The following is a 21,053-nucleotide window of genomic DNA, read 5'->3' on the forward strand; positions in this document are numbered from 1 at the left end:
AGTCTGTACAGAAGAGGCATCTCTGTAGCACTTGGTCAGGATTACAGTGACCAGCCCCTTCTCTCTGGTTCTGTAGGAGCCTTTTGCGGCCCCAGCCAATGTCATGAAACTCCTGCAGCTCCCTTGAAACTCATCCCAGATCTGTCCAAAACTTGGATCAGGCTCATAAACCTCAGACAAGTTTTAAGCTGATGATGAATTAAGGTACAAAGTGAATATTTTCTCCTCCTGGAATTTGTTATTAAAAGCCCTGAGTTTCCAAAGTGGACAAATAGTTCCTAACTGAGTAATTAATTACCTTCCCATCTCCTCTCAATGCCGCAAGCCATCCATTAATGGATACCAATCATCTGAAAGGCACTTAATACCTGACCATTTTTCTTGAGATTTTGGGGGTGGTGGTATTTTATTGATTTATTTTAACAAGAACTGCTTGCCTTGTACCTCTGTTGGAAGCAGCTTGTTCTAGATACTTGACATTTGGAGGTCAGGATGAATATGGGTCTTGTGATCTCTCTTCATCCCTCACAGAAAAATACACAACTTGAAATGATGTTGCATTTTGAATCCTGTCATTGGAAATAAATCCCTTGCTTTCTGGGGGGAAAATAAATCAATCAGCTGTTCAAATCCATCTGAAAAGAAGCAATTCTAAATTTCTGATTTATTTCTTCTAGAACCCTTTTCAGCCAGCCTTGGTTTGGAGCACATCAAGGAAAACCCAGACATTTTAGAGCTGAACGAAACACTTCAGAATGTTAAATCCAGAAAGAAGCCCCCAGTGAAGTTTGACACTTGGATCCAACAAAGTTACAGGTGCTCTCCTTGACCACTCAGTTTCTGGGAGCACCCGTGCTTCTCCCCACTCTTGCACAAGAGGGACAACTCCCAGCTGTGAGCATAAAAAGCATGAGGGTACAAGCATAAAAATTATGTGGTAAAAAAAAGCCAGGAGGAGCAGAAAGCAGAAAAGGAAGGAGCCTCTCTTGTGCCGTACGGGTTTTAAAGTGATTTATTTTTAGCCTGCAGTTTGCTGCTAGAGCCTCTCATCCGTAGCTTTTAAGGCTGTTACTGCTGAGGTCTCACCTTGTCTTAGGTTTAAGTGATGCTACGGCAAATCTGGGTCGCAGCAACACAGCACTGCGGAATATAACAAGTCCATTATATACCATTTTTGTATGGAGTTAGCAAATTTATCCCTGTAATTGCCTTTTCTAAAATTCACCAGGCAAGGGCAATCATTCAAATAATCTCCATTTCCCGCTAACCTAAATGTTAATCCTAGGCTGGCTCCTGTGCTTCAGCAAAACTCTTCTGACCTTGCAGGTGTAAGTATGGTGCTGTTTAAGAAACTCTGTCTGTCTGAATCAGAGGCACATGGGCAAGAGAATACCAGCTCGTGGAGCAGAGAGCCACCCCCTGCCTAAATTCATCCATGCACAGGAGCATCATTTCATATTTTGTCACCCTTCTTTGCTACTTCAACAGTATGGTCACAACTGTCTGCTGTGAATAAGTGACCGTGGCAGATGTGTGATATTTTGGCCACCATACACAACACAGACCATCCAAGGAAACTCAAAACTGATCAAGAGAAGCCATGAGGAGAGAAAAAAAAAGACAAGTTTGAGCTGAGATATGGATTTAGGGAGCGTGATTCATTCTCCTTGTGCAGACTCTTAATGGGACACAGATCCAAGTGGATGACAATTTATACCAATTGAGGAACTGTCTCCTAATGCCAATATCACAGTAAAACTTCACTTTTCTTCTGCCCATTCTTAGTCCTGACTATTTGTTGTGCAAGTCTTTTGATGCAGAAAATTTTGATTTCCAGACCCACTTAGTGCTGAGGGGTCACAAATACAGCATGAGCTTCTAGGCAGTACTGCAAGGCAAGTAATAAAATATTTATCCTCAACTGCCTTCTATCCTTGTATGCTCTGCAAAGGAAACCATCAAAAGTACAGCCACCAATTTACAGTTAGAATCTTCAAAAGGAACAAAACAGAGCTGCCATATCCACATCTCTCTCGAAAACATGTTTTCACCCCTTGACCCATTGCAGAACATTTTAATTTCTTACATAATAATAACAAAAGGATCAAATTTCAAACCCAAAGGAAAATAATTATAGATGAAAAAAAGGTTATGTGGCTTAGAAAACAGGAAAGCCTTTCCACAATGACATTAACAAAGCTGCAACCTTGACATATAACAGGACATATGATGCTCAGACCTGGGTCCCAAACTCACCTTCAGGGAACCTGAAGCTTCATGAAAGCCTCAGCATGTGCAGGCACAACTTGGCTCTCAAGGGGGTGAAAGTGGCACATTACCACTCATAGAAGCAGTCCTCACCTACATTTCTTCCCTTCAGCCACTAAGCATGAAGCTAATAAACTCCTAGCCCCTTAACTTCACCCTTTTTTTCTTTTTTAGAGTGCTACTCAAGCTACAGCCATTTTTGACATGACACCACGATCTTTAGCTGTACAACTGCTTTCTTGCTTGCTTGCTGGAAAAGCTTCCTTGATGTGCAAAGCCCTGCGTACCCACAGGGCCTGAACTCGCAGATACCCAGAATGTGGTGTGGGACTACTGGTGCTAAAACAAGGCTTCCTGCCACTCTTACCATTAGCTATGCCAGAGTTAATGCTCCAGGAAAGATTAGCATGTCCCTTTCCAAGCATTAAACAGGGAAGTTGTTATAACGTGTAATGGCAGCAAGGAAATCAGCCCTGCGTGATGCATTTCTCCCTTGTGGATGCGAGGGGAGGGAAGGACCAGTGCCTGTATTAGCAGGTGGTGGAAGGAGCTGGTTCCTGCTGTGGTGGTAGTGCCAGTGGAGAGGTGGCAGAGTTTCTCCAGCAGCAGCACGTAGAGCCCAATGATCAGAAATCCCTGGAACAATGTGCTCTGCAGAGTATCTCCTCTGCTGCCAGGTCCTAAGAGCAGCAATTGCCATCCGGTGCCAATGCCAGCCCTGCCACCGCCTTTTTCCAGAAATACCAAGGCACAACCCCTGCACCCCAGATGCTCCCTCACTGGGCCCCTCCACAGCAGAGCACAGTGCCTTTTCCAGCTGCCAGCAGAAGCTTCATCAGCCCACAAACACAACTGAAATTGTTCCAGAGGATGCTCAGATGCAAAGAGCTGCTGGATGGTGGTGGCAGAAGGGGACAGCTGCTGCACACTTAGTCAGCTGAAGGCAAAGCTGCAGGGCCTCTTCCCAATACTGCTAGACCAAGGGAGACACTGTATTTCTGGCCCATCGCACCCCAGTTTTGGGGATTCGCAGGGACTGCAGTGTTGGAGAGGCAAACACTCTCCACCAGGTCATCTGGTTTTATCCTGTGCATCTCCTCAGCGAGTGAGGTACACAGCCCAGGGACCTTTCTCCACCCTCCCTCTCTATCTCCTGACTGATGTCTTATTTTAAGAAGGGAATTAAATTGTTTAGTAGCTAACAAAGAAGTTATCTAGAAATTTCTGCCCATTAATCCCTTCGTGTCATGCTCTGGGGTTTTCTTTTGGTCAAGCTACAGAGAAATGCAGGGCTGGGCATTCCTCAACCTGAAAGGAAAGGCACCATGCATGTGACTGGACTTTATGAAATGCTAGATTTTACAGTAACAGCATTATGGTTGGGTATGAAACTGTAACACGGATTGTGTTCAGCACCATGCAGCTTGCCAGCAGTGGGTCAGCACCGAGGAGTGTTCAAAGTCTGCACAACAGCAGTATCTGCCAAGGTCAAGGATGATAAAAGCACAGGGAAGGCTCCCTGGAACCACTGGTCCCAGGAAACTCAGGGGAAGCTTCAACACCGAGCCACATCCACACAATGGATCCAGATTCATTGGAAACCAACAGCAAAAGGCAATGGAAGGAAGGCGCCCTGGAAAGAGTGTTTCCAACACGGAATGACTGACGTGAGGTGACTCAGAGCTGGTCACACAAACACAACTTCCTTCTTGCCTCTCTTGAGATAATTAAGGTTAAAAACACTTAGTAAAACACTTGTGACCTTGAAAAATGAGTATGCTTTCTGCAGTGCACCAGGGTGGCTCTTTTCCTCATGTCAGCAGAAAGCCTCCTGTTCATCCCTCTGTGAGAAAAGTGGAAGAGCCAAAGCTGCAGCTGGGTCAGACCATGAGATGGGATGGAGCATCCCCCCCCCCCACCTGGTAACACCAGGGCACTGAGCACAGGCAAGCAGAATGGTGCTCAAAGGCATTGAGTGTGCCCAGAGAAAAAACAGAGAGGAGTTCCTGGCATCTCAAGGTTTTATTGCACAGAAGGAGAAATAAATTATCTAAAGGCTGAAATGATCAGAAATGAAACAAAGTGAAAGGCAGTGATTTGCCTCTCCTTGTAAATGCCAAGTTACAACAATATTACACAAGTGATGTGTGTTGCTGGAGCTTGCCTCAGCCAGAACCCTCGCTCATGCCTGTGTGGGTCCCTGCCAGGATGGCTGCCTGTAGGTAGGACAGCGCTCAGTGGAAGTTTTTTTCCCTGAGGAGAAGAAGCAACAGTGATGAGAGGTCCAGATAAAATCTCATACCCCCCCATAGACACTGCCCATCAACCCTAAGATATGTTTTGGAAATCCTGCAGCACCCTCAGCTGAACTTCCCACATCCCAAATCATGGCAGCAGGAGAAACGGCTCATTGTGGGAGCTCACTGTGGGCTGGACTTTAAGCAAAATAAGCAAAGATGAGGCTAAACTTATTTTGTTAAAGCACTTCTGAATCATCTACCCCTTTAGCCAGGAGATGCTCTATATGGGCACAGTTATGTTGTCAGGTCTTAGGTTTCATATCAGTGAGCATGTGGCAAATCACTGTGAACAGCTTCTAAGACATCATTTCACAGTTACAGGGAAGAGGTCATTAATCTGCATTACTGCATTTAAATGTGCAATTTCAGTTGTGAATACACTTCATAATCTTCTTGCACTTGCCACTGATTCTGGCCTATTGTCTAATGCCTTAAAGTACTTTCTAAGATCTTGGTAATTGAAATGCTGAGGTAGAAAATTACTATATTACAAGCAGGGAAGTTCATGCCGAGGGGAGAAGTGAATTGACCTGGAAGGTCGCATCCATCTGTGGCACAGCTGGGAGTGGGGTGCCGGCTCCTGCGGTCACCACTCCCAGGCACAAAGTGTCCCTAGTCACCCAGAGGACATCCAAAATGGGGTGTTGTAAGCTTTTATAGTGGCAACAGTCTTTAGACCTCAATAGGGCTTATAACTGAATTCTTTTAAACAGCTATATTGTCCTCAGAAACTCATCACTCCCTTGGACTAGCCCTTTCATTTCCAATTTTTCCCTCAGTTTGGGTAAGATTTGAAGCCCAGCGATGTTGTAGTTTGCATAAACAAACAAGCTTCAAATACATAAATAACTATTCACATTCTTTATGCATTAATTCAAGTATTTCACAAGGCACCGCGGCACCCATTAGCACTTCTAAATGCTTTTTGAAGTAATGGATTGATTTTTTTTGTCCGTGTGTCCTTCACTGGAATTGGTTTCCAAATTCCTCTCTTCTGATGAGTGAGGATTGGTGATAGCGGTCCCGCGAGGCGAAGTCAGCGTTCTCCTCGGTGAGCTGCCTGGTCTCCATGCCAACTGTTGCAAAGGACGGTGTCACTACAATCTGCTCCTTGGGAGATGGCCTTCTCCTGCAAACAGAGAAGTAGAGGTGCCTGCATCACCCCTTGGTTGTCATCTATTCCCAGACACGCTCTCGGCTGCGCAAACAAGGCAGGGTTCTTCGAGAAGAGGCTAAATCCTTCCAGGTGCCCTTTGGAGGCAGAGAGCTAACCTGAAAGAATTTTTATTAAAATACACACAAAAATTGTACTCCCTTCCCCCAGTAAACATAGGAAAATATACCTTTTCTTAACAAATAAGTTTCATCTTTGGATGTTGACTACGGCAAACATTCTACACTGTGCAGGAGAAGAAGGAGCATGAATCATTTCTAATGAAAAACACCCTTCTTATAGTTTCCGAAGCAATAAGAAAAATTACAGTGATTTTTGTAACTCTTTTTAAATAAAAGGTGAGATTTTCCTGCAATCTCTTTATCCCAGAGGCTGATTTTAAGAAAACCTGATTACACATCTTTAAATCCAAACTGCAAGAGCATACAGCACTGACTAAGATCTCGTCAGGCACTTAAGAGCCTTAGAGGTGTCAAGAACCCTTGTGACTCGATAGGAAGGTCTCCCTTATTCCTTTTCATCCTTATGGCCCCAGCCTCCAGGTAGATAATTTTTGGTTGATTTTAATTTCACACTGACTGATTTTAGAGGTTAGTTTGATTTTTCTCTGTGTGCTTTAACCATCTAGTAGGTAGTAGAGTGAACCTCGCCAACGAACTCTGAAACGCTTTCACTTTAATATTAAACCTCTGCCAGAGATTATTTGAGCGACCTAAAGGATTCACTTGCCACAACACAGTGCACACCCTCTGCACCCCCTCACCCCTCTTCTGGGTAGTCTGTCTGATCTGGGCTCTCATCCTCTAAGGCTTAGGCAAGCTGCAGCCTTACACTGCTGTGAGAGGCAGCAGTACCTGTGTGAACAAAGCTATTCAGGGCAAGAGGTGTAGAGGACAGGTGGGTCTTCAGGGACCCAGTCCCATACTCAGAGGCATCCAATGGTCTGGTAGAGAGAGGGGATGGACGTGATGTGGGACAACTGTCTTGTCTGTTCTCAGCCTGCCATGGAGACCTCTCAGGGAGGTCCCATCTCCCCTGGTTTCTTTCCCTAACCACCTCTGTTACCAAAAGCACGTGGCCATGTTATAGGGACTGTGGGCAGAGGCAGAAGCTGGCAAGACAGACATGGGTATGTGCCAGTGTGCTTAAACTGTGCTGGACTTTCATTTACCTTAAAGGAGCCACCAAATTTGCACATATAATGTATGGCAGCTCATGTTGTGCAGTCCTTCCTACAGTGTTCACTCACCCCAACCAAAAAGCAACCAAATCAATTGAGAAACTCAAAGCCATTTCAGGTGGTCACAACCTGCTATGGGAAACCCAACATGATGGAATTAATAATTAATAGCATCAAAACAGACTAACAAAGCTAGTTAATAACCAACCAAACAAAACCCTCAAGGTCTTCTGGGAATCAAACACCAAGACAATGGACTGCAGTCCCATGCAAACTCAATATTGAATGGTTCCTTCACCAAAGACTCTGTTTACTGTATTTATAACTACTTCAGCTTCCCTCCCCAAATCTCCTCTCTGAAACTTGAGCGCAGCTTCCATGTGTGCTGGTTCCACCACTACCATAGTAATTCGCTTTCAGTGAATGGTGGGTGGAAGAGAAGGAGTGTCCAATTTCTCATTTCCTGCCAGATTTTCCCATTCAACCTGAACCATAAAGGTTGAGCACAGACCTCTGGGGTAAGACAAAGCTTCAGGCACCAAGATATGATTATCAGCTGACATGCCTACACACAGAGCAGCAGAGACTCCATTTCCCCACATCCACAGCATGTGCCAGGCTAATGAGACCAAGCAGCTATTTTTACCATTAAGTAAGAATAACTTTGAGTATGCAAGAAAGGACAGACAGCCTGCTTAATAAGCAAGTCAATTCTTCTACCCCTCTCTGTGCACATCAGTGGGTCATGGGAACAATGAGGAACATGTTGGTCACTGCCAAGTGACTGGTACCAACCTGCACAAAGTGATCAAAACCGACTTAATCCAGCCAAAGAAACTGAAATTTGCTGCTGATCCTATGGAGAAAAGGCACGAGAAGTCAGTATGCTGCTAATTCTTTCATAAGAGCATTACACCACTCAATTTTTGCATAGAATCTCAAACCAGCATGCTTGTTATTAACCTGCAAAGATTTTGTGGTGGTGAGAACATTCTTGCAGTTTTCCTACATGCTGTGGCTTTTAAACACTTGTCAAGAAATGAACCCAAATTTCCCATGGAGAACAGCTATCTCTTCCCAGCCTGAGAGCTTGTCGAACCCCAGCAAAGCCAGAGCAAAGCATGGACACCCACTGCAGTACCTTTTCCTCCATGGACCACTCAAGGAGAAGGGAGACTGGACCACTCACTCAGGGAGACTGGAGAAGCCATTCAGCCAACCTCAGCCATGGCAGCTGTGGTCTCACCATTCATTCCCTCTTGTCTGACCCCACAGAGAGCTGGCTTAGCATATTACACCAACACTTTTTTTCTTTTTTTTTTTAGATTCTCTGTAGAGTTAGTTTCCTGCGCTGGCTCCCTGCAGGGGCAAGGAAGTGCTGGAGATGGAAGCAAAAGCAGCAGGAGAAGTTTGTGGTGAGGGACAGAGAGAACAGAGACCTGTCAGTGGCTGCTGGATTTGGCTTAGGCTGCTGGGGGGGCAGAGAGAGGAGAAGAGATGTGCCAATCACAGGGCATTTCTCCTCTCAAGGCCTTCGTCTAGCCCTTAATCCAGAGCATCTCTCAGGCCAGTGTCTCCCAGCCTTTCTAGACAAAAGGGTTGTTCGAACCTTTGAAGAACAAACTCACGGATCACCAGAAGCCTTGTGACCACAAAATAACATTCACTCACAGCCAAGTAAAAACCAGGCTGAACTTTGTTTCCTTCTAACATTTTCATTGCCATGCACTGTTTGTGTATGTATGTATGTGTGTATGCATAAATAGGTAAGTATGCCCACACTGTCTTCCTTTAGACATGTAGAGCAATGCAAACCCCTCCAGTGGCCTTGCTAAGGAGCTATAGGCTCTCATGAGCTGCTTTCTGAATGTGTTTCACTGTTTAATTTTAAACTTGTTCAAGTTTAATCACATGCACAGAGCCTTCTAATGCCCTCTGCCTAAAAGTATTTTCCCAGATTATGTTCCCAACACTTTCAATGTGTTTAGCTCTGGAATCAAAAGGCTCTCTTGTTCCACAGTTACGAATGCTGAGATTTAGTGAGATATTCATTTTCCTTAAAGCTTTCTCAGGTGGGTTTAGATTGATTAAGTTTATTAAAACTAATTTATAGTGGATTTTTCTCATTGCTGTTATACATTTACAAACTGCCACCCCCATTAAGTCTTAGTATTAGTATCTGGTTTTGCCATTTAAAGTACAATATAATAAAACAATAAGCATTACGTTCAAACTATCAAACCAGTACTATAGTTAGAATCCAATAGAAAATTAAAGAGTCAGAGAGAAAATTTATTAAAACTAGCAATGAAACAAAAACCTCATCATTCACTGTGTCACCTGCATATTAAACACAAGAGTCTCAATTCCTAATTAAGTTAAATTAAAGCTTAATGAATTTTTAAGCAGATTTAATAATACAGGGAAAAAATACTCACCAAGGGGAAGTCCTGGGCTCACTTTGCCAATGTAGAAATACAGAATAACTGCTGCACCCAGGCTGACCAGGGTGTAGATCCACTGAATGACGAACGTTATGATGAGGGACACAATTGCCTGTTGGAAAGACATGGTTTGGGGTTATCCCAGGGTCTGTAAGGTAATATGATGTTGACAGTCCTTTTTCTGCAAAGCCCAGCAGCTTCACTGACCTCCTGCTCCAGCAGAAGAACTCTCTGTGGGAGAACTGGCAGTGTGGTGCCCGGAAGGACTGTTCACCTTCAGACACAGCCCAACACTGACCAGGTCAGCAGCTTATTCCTCAACCTGGCAAGATGAGCATGGACAGAAACTCTTCAATAACTGAGGCAGTGCTGGGACTTTCAAGTTCTTATGAGAGCATCAGGAAATGCACTTCTTTTTTTTTCCCCCTCAGAAATGCAGCATCTTGGTGTTAAATGCATGCAAAACCAGTGCTTTGATGGCATCATCACACCTCTTTCTCAGGGTTTTCTTGGGAGCCTTGTGTAAGAGACATGTACAGTCAGGCCCCAGGATACAGCCATTCGGAATTATCCTGATGAGTGGGTCCTTTTAGGTGTCTCCTCCTAACAACATGCTGGGATGGGGACACGAGAGAGACTCTCCTTGCCTTACACAAGACCTGCTGCACAGCCCAGATCCTGCCTGTGGGAGTGATGATGCCACCTGCAATCACACAGGTGGACGGATGCCCTTGGGCATTGGTGGCTGAGGCCAGTGGTGCAGCAGGACCCCTGGAGACCCACACCTGGGAAAACAGCCCACAGCGAGTGGCTTTTGGCCACACAGACAGCATTTCCACCTACTGTTATCTGAAAAGATTAGGGTATGTCATGGCTGAGGGTTCCTGGAAATGAGGTTCCCATGATACAGAAAGCCTCATTTGATCTCACTCCTAAAAGGAGAGACAGCACAGGTTTACAGTGTCATCTTCAGCACCATGGAGCTTCAGTGAGCTACCCTGAGTCCTAGAAGCAGTGTGGGTCTCTGCTTGGGCTACTCCAAGAGAAGTATCCAGAGGCTCACCAGCTCAGAAGACAGATTTGGCTCAAGTGGCATATGAATGGGGTAGCATCTCCATGGGTGAGATTAGGAACAGCAAGGGGCAGCATGCAAAGAAAGAGCTGAATGAGTCCCGACTGACACGACCACCGGTGAAGCTCAAAAAGAGAGGGCAGAGGGGAGAAGAGTCAGGATAAATAAACACATCTGTTTTTTGCTTTTGTGATTTTATATTTTATTGTTGATTCTTTCCCAGCTCTGCTGCAACCTCCCCCCAAGTCTGACTATTGACAGGGAACCAAATCTGCTTTAATGAACACGTCAGTCATCTCCTGCAAAGGCAGAGAACTGAATGCTCTGCCCTGACATACACTTGGGAGCCACATTAGTTACTGAGCCCAGAGATGGCATCAGCACACAGCCTCCTAAAGATGACATCACTAAAGAGGGGCCACCACATCCAACCCACCCCTGGTGCTGCAGCCTGGTGGGCTACAGGAGCTGGCTGCAGGCAGCAGGAGCAGTGAATTTGAAAAGCAGGTATCAAACTCCATCTGAGGATTAAACTAACAGGGTCTGGTGGGTTGTTTGAGTGGGTTTGTTACATTTTATGCACAGCTATGAAATCCTCATCCATGCAGCAAAGCCATATGGTTCATTCATTATGCATATCTGACCCTTTCCCTGTCATCTGCCCAATAATCAATCTTCCCAAGATGAATTTAAATGTCTTAAATTTCTCAGCAGCTTGAGACAGAAGCTATTTATAAATTATTTATTCTTTAGAGTAACATACTGGAGGAATGCTCTACTTTCCTCCCTCAAAAGATGGAATTTCACAGCCGGGCTGCTGGAATCAGGAGGTCAGCACTAATGAAACCTCACCCCAAGCTTGCAGAAAGTGGCTCATAAATAAAAGCAATACAACTTTGAAGCTGATGTCTCAATCCATCCCACAGCAAGAAAAAGCAGGCTGGCACACAGTGAAAAGAGGGACGCTGATCTTTTTCCTAGCCAGCCATGCATCTTTAAAGTTTGAATTAAAGACTTTGAATCTGTACCTTTTTGTTTTGAGTTGGGGCTTTTTTGTTTGTTTATTTGGGGGCTGGGTTTTTTTTTTCCTCTTGTTTAATTTAACATGTCATCAGGCTTTCTCTGAATTTGAACTGCTGGATGCATGGTACCTTGAGTACTTTAATTCAGGTATCCTGGAATACTAGATTCAAAAGCCATTTTTTTAAGTACTGGAGTGTATTTTGTGATGATTTTCCTTCTGTTTTCTACAATCACAAACCACTGCTCCAAAAAAAAAAAGAAAATTACTTACAACAGCAAAGGACACCCAGGGACTGAAAAATCTGGAGTAGAAGGCTTCTGGTATTTGCTGAATTCCCAGCTCTGGATTTTGTTGCTTTATAGATGTTTCTACAGAAAAGAAAAAAAGATTAGAAAGGAGCTATAATGTGGGGTCTTTTCCTCTATTTTACATTACCAGATTCCAGGAACCAAAGCAAAAATTGTAGCTGACTGCTGAGTATGACAGAGTTAACCAAAAACTCTAAAATGAAAACTGAAAAGAAGTGCAAGAAAAAACAAAAAAGGTTGACAACTCTGGTACTGAGTCCATTTGAAGGCTACATCTGTCTATCTCTGCCTCAGTTTCTCTACTTTGTGAAATAGGAAAAATAATAGTTTCTTCCTCAGAGGGGTTTATGAAGCTTCACTGACTAATGCTGATGAAACACTACAGCACTGGGAATGAGAAACTCCATGCAAACACACCTTATCAAATACCCACAATCACGAACAGAACAAATTCAGACCCTCAGTTATGGATGCTGAATTACAGAGTCCAGCTGTGGCATTGAGACCACTGAATTTTGATAGCCTGAGTTTTAGACTCACATGGCTCCATCCCTCCTAACCCACACCAGGATGAAGAAAATCCCAAGATACACTCAAACTCTTTTTAATGTACAGCATTAAGCATGTCTGTGTAGAATTATGAGTATATAGTAAACAACTCAACACTAAATATAGTCCTGCCTGCTTTCCTGTGATTAATCTTCTGTAGGAAATCGCATTGGAACTTCTCCTGTGATGCATTGCAATGAACTCTACCTTCACCTGGAATAAATGATATTATTGCTATGAATCACTGAATGACAGCCCCATATAAAGCTAGTTTCACGCCTGCCTTCAGGAAAGCACTGGGAGGGCCAAGGTTATAAACCATTCCCTCTGAGCTTGGAGATGTCTGTCTCCTATAGCCCTTAGCCTCTTCCCCTCGGGCCAGGGAGCATCATCACTTCTCTGCAGAACTGTTCCCCCTGCTCCAGCATCCCAGGTGTGTGTTGGGCAGACACAGTGGGTGAAGAACACTGACCTGCATCACTCTGACAGCCCTGCTCATCCAGGTCCCGCTGGCTCTCGCTGTGGGGCTCCATGGTCTCATCCCAGCTGTACTGAGCTGGGGCAGCATCGTGATGGAGATCCAGGAGAAAGCTGTCTTGTAATGTCTGCTTGGCTGGCTTCTTCACCTTTTGTTTGGCCTTTTGGGTTAAATTCTCAGCTCCTTCTTTTTTGCAAGTACCTGGCTCACTACAAAATGGTTTAAAAATCTGGTCCATGTCTTTTTTGAACTCCAGCAAGGTGCCATTTGATCTGCTTTGAGTTACTCCATCTGCTGCACAGCTTGAGGGCTTGTTGAAAATTAAAGGCTGGGAAGAGTGAGCAAGTCTAGCAGTTTCCATCTGGGTCTCGTCAGGCTTCTGCTGAATGTTGTGGCTCAAGGAGATAGAGAAATAGCAATAGTCTACAGCAGTATATGTCAACATGTAGTTGATGGTGACTATGGGAGCAAGAACATTTACTTGCCCAATGAAGACAAAAGCCATAGTGATGAAACTTGTTAAGAAAATCGCAGCCACTGGAGTCTTGTTGGGACCTTTCTAGTTCATAAATAAAACAAAATTACATTTAAATTAATAACCATGAACCTTGCCATGAGGATTCCCCACTTGCTCAGCTGCCATGGGTGGTTACCTGGGTTGTCTGCAAAGTACCCCCTTAGTCATGAAATACATACGTGCATGTGCAAACAGAGGTTCACAGGCCTAATAAATTAAAGAATAGGCTGGAAGCCAAAAGCTGTTGAGCTCCCTCCTCATCCCTTAGCCTTACTCAAGCTTTGTTTTTGGAAAATTCATCCACTCTCACTTGTATCTCCATGGTAAAACAATGTCATTAAAGCAGCAATAAACCTTCAGAGAGATTTGCGGGGCTTATGGGAAGTCTGGCAATAAAGCGTGTTAATTAGAGTTAACTGTTCATCTCTAATTATTCTACAGGACTCTGCATGGCTGCCTACCCCAAAGGCTCCTGTATGCTGCCCTTGGAAAGGCTTTGACTGGCACGGTCAAGGAAGCTCTGCCTGCACAGAGCGGTGCCACCTTCACATCAACAGCTTCTGGCCCTACCCTGACACACAGCTGAGCTAAACCCATGGTTTGCTGAGTCTCTGCACATGGGGTTTTTTCCCTCCTTTAACCCACCCAAGCTGCATCTACCCAACAGCAGGAGGAAAGCAGCAGTGAGGTTGGGCAGGAGAGGATGCTGGAGGGTGAGAGTCAACCCCCAGCAATGCCAGGCATGTGCTGGGAAGGCAGGCAGCCAGGAGAAACATCACCTGCTCCTCTCCTTTGGGAAGGGGTGGAGGCAGGGAAAGGAGGAGACAAAGAGAGAGAAAGCAAAGAGCATTAGGGGTGGAAATACTTGAGCCTTCAGCTCATGAACTGAGCCCAGGTCTAACATGCCCTTCCTTGGACCAGGCACCGTGTTGCCATTTTCCCACCTGAGAAGCCTATGCAGGCTGTGTAAAGACCTTGCTGGAAAATATCTTACAAAATATGCTAGGTTTTCACTTACTGCATTTACTTCATTAATAAACACACAGCTTGAATTGAAACTATTTCTATTTCCTTCCCTCTTATTTATTAACAGAAAGGGGGACCAGTTCTGGACCATTACATCTTTTCAGAATGAATAGAAATACATCTCTGGGACAAAAGAACACAGAAAGCATCTTCAGTATCAGAAAGATGTACTGAGATGGGGAACAGATGGAATGATCTCATGATGCCTCTGGCTTGGGTTTAACTCTACAGAAAACATTTGTGTCCTTCCCATCAGCTGAGATTTTGGTGACCACACTTTCTTCAAAGAATAACTGATGTGGCACAGAAGGGTAAGGACAAATTAGATGTATTTACTCTCCATAAACCAAATGTAAACAATTTTCAAGGTGACAGAGAGAAGAAAGAGGGAAAAGTGATCTGTCTTTGATTTCTCACCTCTTTTTGAGCCCTTCCCATCAAGGCACTCTGCCTGGAGTTCACTGCAGAAAATTTGACAGAAAGACAGAAAACTATCAGAGCAGAGAGGGAATCAACTTTCCAGTCAACTTTGATAAACCACTGAGAATTTCACAAGGGTTGCCAAGTGGAGAACAGTCTATTCTGGGATCACCTGAAAACTGCCTTCAGGAGCTGGAAGTTTTTGCTGTTGGTATTGTTCCTACTTTCTCTATAATTATTACTATTTATTATCATTGCTATTATTATGACTTTTATCTTAGCAAATTACTTTGAGAAACATAAAACAGTGGATAGAAAATTATTATATTAATAAATATTTAAATATGTTAAAACATTCATAAGTACCACTATTGTAAAATATTTTTCTGTATTTACAAAGTGTTCTGGAGGAGCAGAGCACCATAAGGCTTTTCCAGCCACTCCACACACAGTTAGGTACTGCAGGTTATTGAGAGTCATGGAATTATTTTCTCCCTCTCCAGAATAATGGAAAATCATAAGAAATTGTTTGCTCTGGATGCATAACCCAAGACTACAGTCCTTGGTGACTGATACCTTGATTGATATCAGTAGAATGACTCGTGAATGAAGATTATTCATGAAGACAAGGGAAAAGCTTTTTGTCATATTCCAAGCAAGACTTTGTTTGAAAGCATATCTAAGGCTTAGAAGTCCCCTAACTTAACCTTTCAAATCTATTCTTTGTTTTTATTTAACAGTGTCCAAAAGGCACCTTATCTTACAAAGAAGAGTCCTCTTCTCCAGTGCACAGAGACTGAATCCACAGCACCATGACTAGTCACATCCTCAGCTATGAGGTTACCACAGAGGACAGGAACAGCTCAAAGAAAGTGTGCAGGAAAGAATAAGAAAAAAGAAAACAGAAAAAAAAGGTAAACAGACAGTTACCATCCATTTCACCAAGTGTAGAGACAAAATTTCAGGCTTCTGCCCTGGACAGAAGAGCAGAGAAGAGCTAGGTACTTCCTTTGGTCATGGTCAGGATCAGCACCATGTAGATAAGGTGTTTGCAAAAAATATCCAACAGGCAAAGTTATATCATAAGTGGCTGTTTTACTGTGGACATCTTGAAGAAGTGGGTCAGAGGGAGGGAGGGAGGGGACCCCAGGAAGGGCTGTCCATGCACGGCAGGACAGACAGACCCAGGCTGGGGCACAGAGGTGGGTGAGCAAAATGCCAGGGAGAAGCAGAGCTGCTCCTGCACAATGACACACCCTGTGGGAAGGCTCAGAGCAGGGAAAGGACCACAGGCAGCTGGATGCCTTGCTTTTTTCATGAAACCACCCATTTCCTGGCTTTTCTGCCTATGCATAGGATACTGGATCCTGAGCCTTCCCCTCCTTGCATTTCACACATCCCTCATCTCACTCTACAGACACATCGTGGGTGCTTAAATTCAGGTGAAGTTTTGACAGCAATCTCAGAGAAGGGATGACTAACCCCATGTCCAAGGAAGGTGAGCATAGGGATCACGTTCTCCTGGGCAATGCACTGCAGGATCCTCGGTGCTCCATACAGCCCTCCCATGCAGGAGGCCAGGGATGAGATATACAGCCCTAGCAAAAACAAAAAACCCACCAAGGATACCTGGAGGAAGCGGAGAGAATGCAAAGTTGATTATATTGTCCTTTAAAGACCCCCGAGCAGTCTTAAATACATGTATTTTAAGAGATCACATATATTTTGTAACATTGTTAAATGAACAGAGAGAGCCCTGGGAAAGCAGCTATTTAATTGGTGTGTGGTAAAAAGTACAAGCAATTAATACAGGAAAATTATCCCATAAAAGTAATTTAATACTGAACATCCTGTACCGACAGAGACATTTTACAAGCTCATATCCAAGAAATTCTTTGTCACTTGGAGCAATTGTAGCAAAGCTGCAGCTATTAGATTCCCCTTAAGTAACTGGAAGTGAGTTTATTTCAGGAGAGATCACTTATATACAAAGCACATCATACAGGAAAAGCTGCCCAGGCTTCCAACCATCCAAAACAGGAAGACAAACCCCTGTGTCTCAGAGGGGAAAACCAATCCTGAAAGAAAACCCACAGTAAAACCAAATCAAAATTGCCACTTAAATAAATGGCATCTCAAAAAACACGCTCCAAAGGATATAATACAATGATCTTATTTTCCTGTCTTCGATGAGAAAAGAATTTCCTTTGGCTAACATGAAACTTTAAAAAAAAAAATCTTTAAAGCCACAGTGCTAACAAGACTGGGTTTAGAACTGGTTTCTGGAAAGCATCCTTTCAGTCTGGGAGTATCTCCTGCAGGCGTGGAGGAAAAGGAAAGGCAGCTCCTGGTCTGTCACACAGAAGCAAGGACAGGGGTCCCTCTAAGCAGGTCCCACTGTCAAGAGCTGCAAGCACAGACAGCACATCTAAAAAAGCCCACCCAAATACACAAACCCCCACAAAATGAACATTGTGAAAGAAAGCTTTGAAATGGGAGTGCTCCTTGCACCACTGTGTAAGGGCATGGACAGTCACAACTAAGGAAACTAAGGTCTAGAGTCACCTGAGCCATCCCCAAGTCCTGCAAGACCACACAAGTCTGACAGCCAGCAGCCAGGCACAGAGAGCAACAAGGCATGGGAGTAACAGCAGCACTAAGGCCAGGCAGAGAGAAAAACCCTGCCCATACTCCACTGAAGCAAGTGCTGGAGGTGCAGACAGACATCTGTGGCAGAGGATGTCACCAAATGCAGGTGCCCTGCATCCCACATGTCTTTTGCTCTCACCCCTCCTGTCGAGGAAAAGAAGATGAAAAATGAACACTGGTTTTCCTAGGTTCTGCCCCTGTTGAAGTCAGGTGGTCCATTCTTTATTAGAAGGAATTACAAAAATTTACATGGCTAAAGATGAGTCAAGCAACATCTGGCTTTTTCCTGTCTATGAAATCTGCATGCAGCAAAAAGGAGATTGGGTAAAAAACCATAAAAAGTTCATTGTTTGGGGAAGGCATGTAAAATCAATGTCACAATCCAGAACTGTACAAACTTCCTACCACAACATTTCTTTTCTCCATGAAAATCCACTTGGCTTTGTGAATTTTATCTTGTGGGACAGAAGAAACCTGAGGCAAAGATGAACAGATACCAGCTGCCATTAGACCAACAGACACTCAGTGGGAATCTTCCCTTCCCTCCCCTCTAATCCTACCCTGCTCTGAAAAATACTTGGAATAAACAAACAGTTGTGCCAGACATCATATATTATTTTAGCTGCTAAAAATGCTCGCATTTAAATGTGCTACTTGACATTCAAATCAGGGTTAGAGGGGAAGAGTCCCTTTCACTGAGGCTGATGAAAGGGTTTGCTGTGGGTTTTGAACACAGAGAGTGTGAATATATTGCAAGGAATTGGCACTGGGAGCTCATTAGAAGTGAAATTACTGAATCTCATTTTTATGTTTAAAAAGACAAACAAATATTGTACCAAGAAAAGCAGCCAAGTACTCGCTCACCTGTGAGTGACAGAAAGGGAGAGTTTGGAGGAGTAACGATCTCTCCCTCCTCCCTCTCTCCGATATAATTAAAATCTAAAGCAGCTAGATAGCTTAAAGAAGCAACATGAATATTAGGTTTGCATCATTGGTTCGTTCAGTACTAGGGAGACAAAACCTGAAGAAGCTTTTTCTTTTTTTTGGGGGGGTGTGTTTGCTTGTTTGTTTTTTATATTTATCATTATTAAATATCTTCTCATTTTTTACTAGGAGATTTTTCATCTCCTCCCTAAGGGTTTTGAAGTTAAAACACAGCTTTAACAATCTCTTTCTCTTCAGCTGATTCATTTAAATCTGATTCTTTTAGTTACTGCACTTTTCACCCACTAAGTCACTGATGAACAAAGAGGTTGCCTTACAGAAGGTAGGCTCATTCTTTTTTACCCTGAAACAGAGCTTTTTTTTTTTACCTTAGCAAGAAGTGGCAGAGCCCCACCAACAATCTGGAGTTTATTTGGGGGGCTGGAAGAAGTCTAGAGCTAAAATTACTTAGAAAACAAAGCCAGGGTTTTAAACTGACATTTTAGATTAAAAACCATGTTACAAATCAAATAACACAAGCTTCTCAACTTCAAATTAATCACAAGAAATTGTGTCAAATACAGTGAGCCCATGATTTTGGATAATACCGAATAACAGAAAATTAGCCCTTTTATATATCCCATTCAAGGTAAGACAATGGCACACACCAAAATCTTTTGCTCTCCTTTTAAAGGCCTGCAATGGTAAGATGTAGCATGTTACACTACAAACCTCCCTCGGGTACAGACACCCGTGTGGAACGTCAGGAGTTTAATAATCCTATTGCTTGCCCTGCAATTACAGCCTGCTAGATATGGAAATGTGAGCTTCGCTTGACTTAGTAAAGATAAGCAGGGGAGTTCTTTAGAGATTTCAATTTGGTCTAAGCTTTCACACACGAGAAAGGATACATTGAATAAAATACAGCATTTATCATTAGAGCACATTAGCATACTTTAGCTCTTAAAGCTATTGCTTGGGTGATTATGCCAAGATTCAGCATTACTGGATATGCTGGTGAATGCAAAGCTATTCAAATCAATTGTACACTGGGATTTGCAATAGGGAAATCCCCCTGAATTTTAATGAGGGATGTGTACCCAAATTCCTTAGGCTTTTGGAAAATTCAAGCATTCAGTAAGGCAGATGACAACCTGAAAGCACCACTCTATAAAACCATGCTGGGTTATTCGAACAACTTACCTTCTCTGCTATCATGAAGTCATAGCGCAGTGACTGACGGGTACAAATGGCTCCCAGCAAAAAAACAAAGACCATGTACAGAAACCACCTGCAAACAACAAAAATAAACTTTTTTTTTCCACATCAAGACAAAACCATTGAACATTCTGCTCACTAGGAGAGCCAGGAGACAGTCAAGTACCCACAACTCGGGTCTTGGATGACTCTGCATGGTTCTTGCATGATTCAGCTCCAGGGCTAAATTTAACACTGGTCCTTGTTACCCACTATGATGTGCCAGGGACAGCTGCAGCAGAACTGTATGGTACCCCTGAGGGGAAGCCACCAGCACTCTTGAGGTGTGCATGGAGAAATATCCCAGTCCTGGGGACATACCTTTTAGTAGGGCCTGCAGCAACAGGACAAGGGGTAATAACGGTTTTAAACTAAAAGAGGGTCAATTCAGACCAGCTATAAGGAAGAAATTTTCTACGATGAGGGTGGTAAAACATGGGAATAGGCTGCCCAGAGAGGTGGTGGATGCCCCACTTCTGGAAACATTTAAGGTCAGAATGGATGGGGCTCTGAGCAACCTGATCTAGTTGAAGATGTCCCCTCTCATTGCACAGAGGTTTGGCTAAATGGCCTTTTAATGTTCCTTCCAGCCCAAACTATTCTGTGATTCTGTGGTTCTGCAGGTACACAGGTCCCCCCAATCAGGCAGTAGTGTTACCAGCGCAGCCAGTCTGCTCTGCAGCCTCGCTTATGATCCTCCTCTGGGGTCTCTGGCCCTTCCAGTACTCAGGTGGGGGGATAAGTTTGTCTGTAAAGCCCAGACAGCAGAGATGGGAATCACACAGCCATGAATAGCTGGGTATCTGTTATGCTCCTGCGTCCTGTGGAATCCCCCCACTTAAAACAAGCACCAATTTCCCCAGGAATCCTTCCAAATTTTGAAGATCCTTCCTTCCTGACTGAACCTTGGTACACAGTTAAAAGCAATAATTTCAAAGGCAATTTAGGTGGCAATAAAAGCAGGCAGGAAAACCTACTGGGGGGGGAGTTAATATGTAGCAGTACTTTACTCCTAGAAAGTTGTATTTCTTCAGGGAGAGCACTACTTGGCTTGGATGCAGGGCTCCTCTGTTCCCCTGGCCTTGCAGGTGGGTAGGTCATCTCACCTGTCTTGGCCTCATTCTCCCAGTAATAAAAAATATAAATTTTTAATTATTATTTTCTATTTATATAGAGAAATAAATAAAAAAAAAACATAAAACCCCTTCTGAAATCAACAGCAATAAATGACAAAATCACACCCCCCAAGCCTTCAAGAACTCTGCATCCCACTCTGGGAAAGCCAGGTTCCAGGAGTACAACCATTCCAACACCAACACACATTCCACCCAGCAGAGGAAGGACATTAACAAAGATTTTCTCTAACCCACCCAGAGTACATGGTGGTAATGGATGATAATTTGAATGAGAGCCACACTTTAATTTTCCAGATGGCTGAGTAATACAAGGTTGATGGGAGTGTG

General features: G+C 43.7%; 1 protein-coding gene across 1 annotated transcript in view; it reads right to left on the reverse strand.

Moving 5' to 3' along the window:
* Window positions 1-5,275: 5,275 nt before the first annotated feature.
* The window catches only part of SLC12A8 (solute carrier family 12 member 8), a 51,048-nt gene continuing 35,270 nt past the window's right edge, over window positions 5,276-21,053 (reverse strand). The window contains exons 8-14 of the mRNA XM_027637476.1: window positions 19,537-19,624; window positions 16,243-16,389; window positions 12,792-13,356; window positions 11,733-11,830; window positions 9,361-9,478; window positions 7,718-7,778; window positions 5,276-5,697 (exon numbers count right to left, since the gene is read on the reverse strand). Coding sequence (XP_027493277.1) covers window positions 5,532-5,697; window positions 7,718-7,778; window positions 9,361-9,478; window positions 11,733-11,830; window positions 12,792-13,356; window positions 16,243-16,389; window positions 19,537-19,624 — 1,243 coding nt within the window. The 3' untranslated portion in view covers window positions 5,276-5,531. The remainder of the gene's footprint in view (window positions 5,698-7,717; window positions 7,779-9,360; window positions 9,479-11,732; window positions 11,831-12,791; window positions 13,357-16,242; window positions 16,390-19,536; window positions 19,625-21,053) is intronic.

The sequence above is a fragment of the Corapipo altera genome, unplaced genomic scaffold (genome assembly GCF_003945725.1).
Source record: "Corapipo altera isolate COAL_440 unplaced genomic scaffold, ASM394572v1 45, whole genome shotgun sequence".
Classification (NCBI taxonomy): domain Eukaryota; kingdom Metazoa; phylum Chordata; class Aves; order Passeriformes; family Pipridae; genus Corapipo; species Corapipo altera.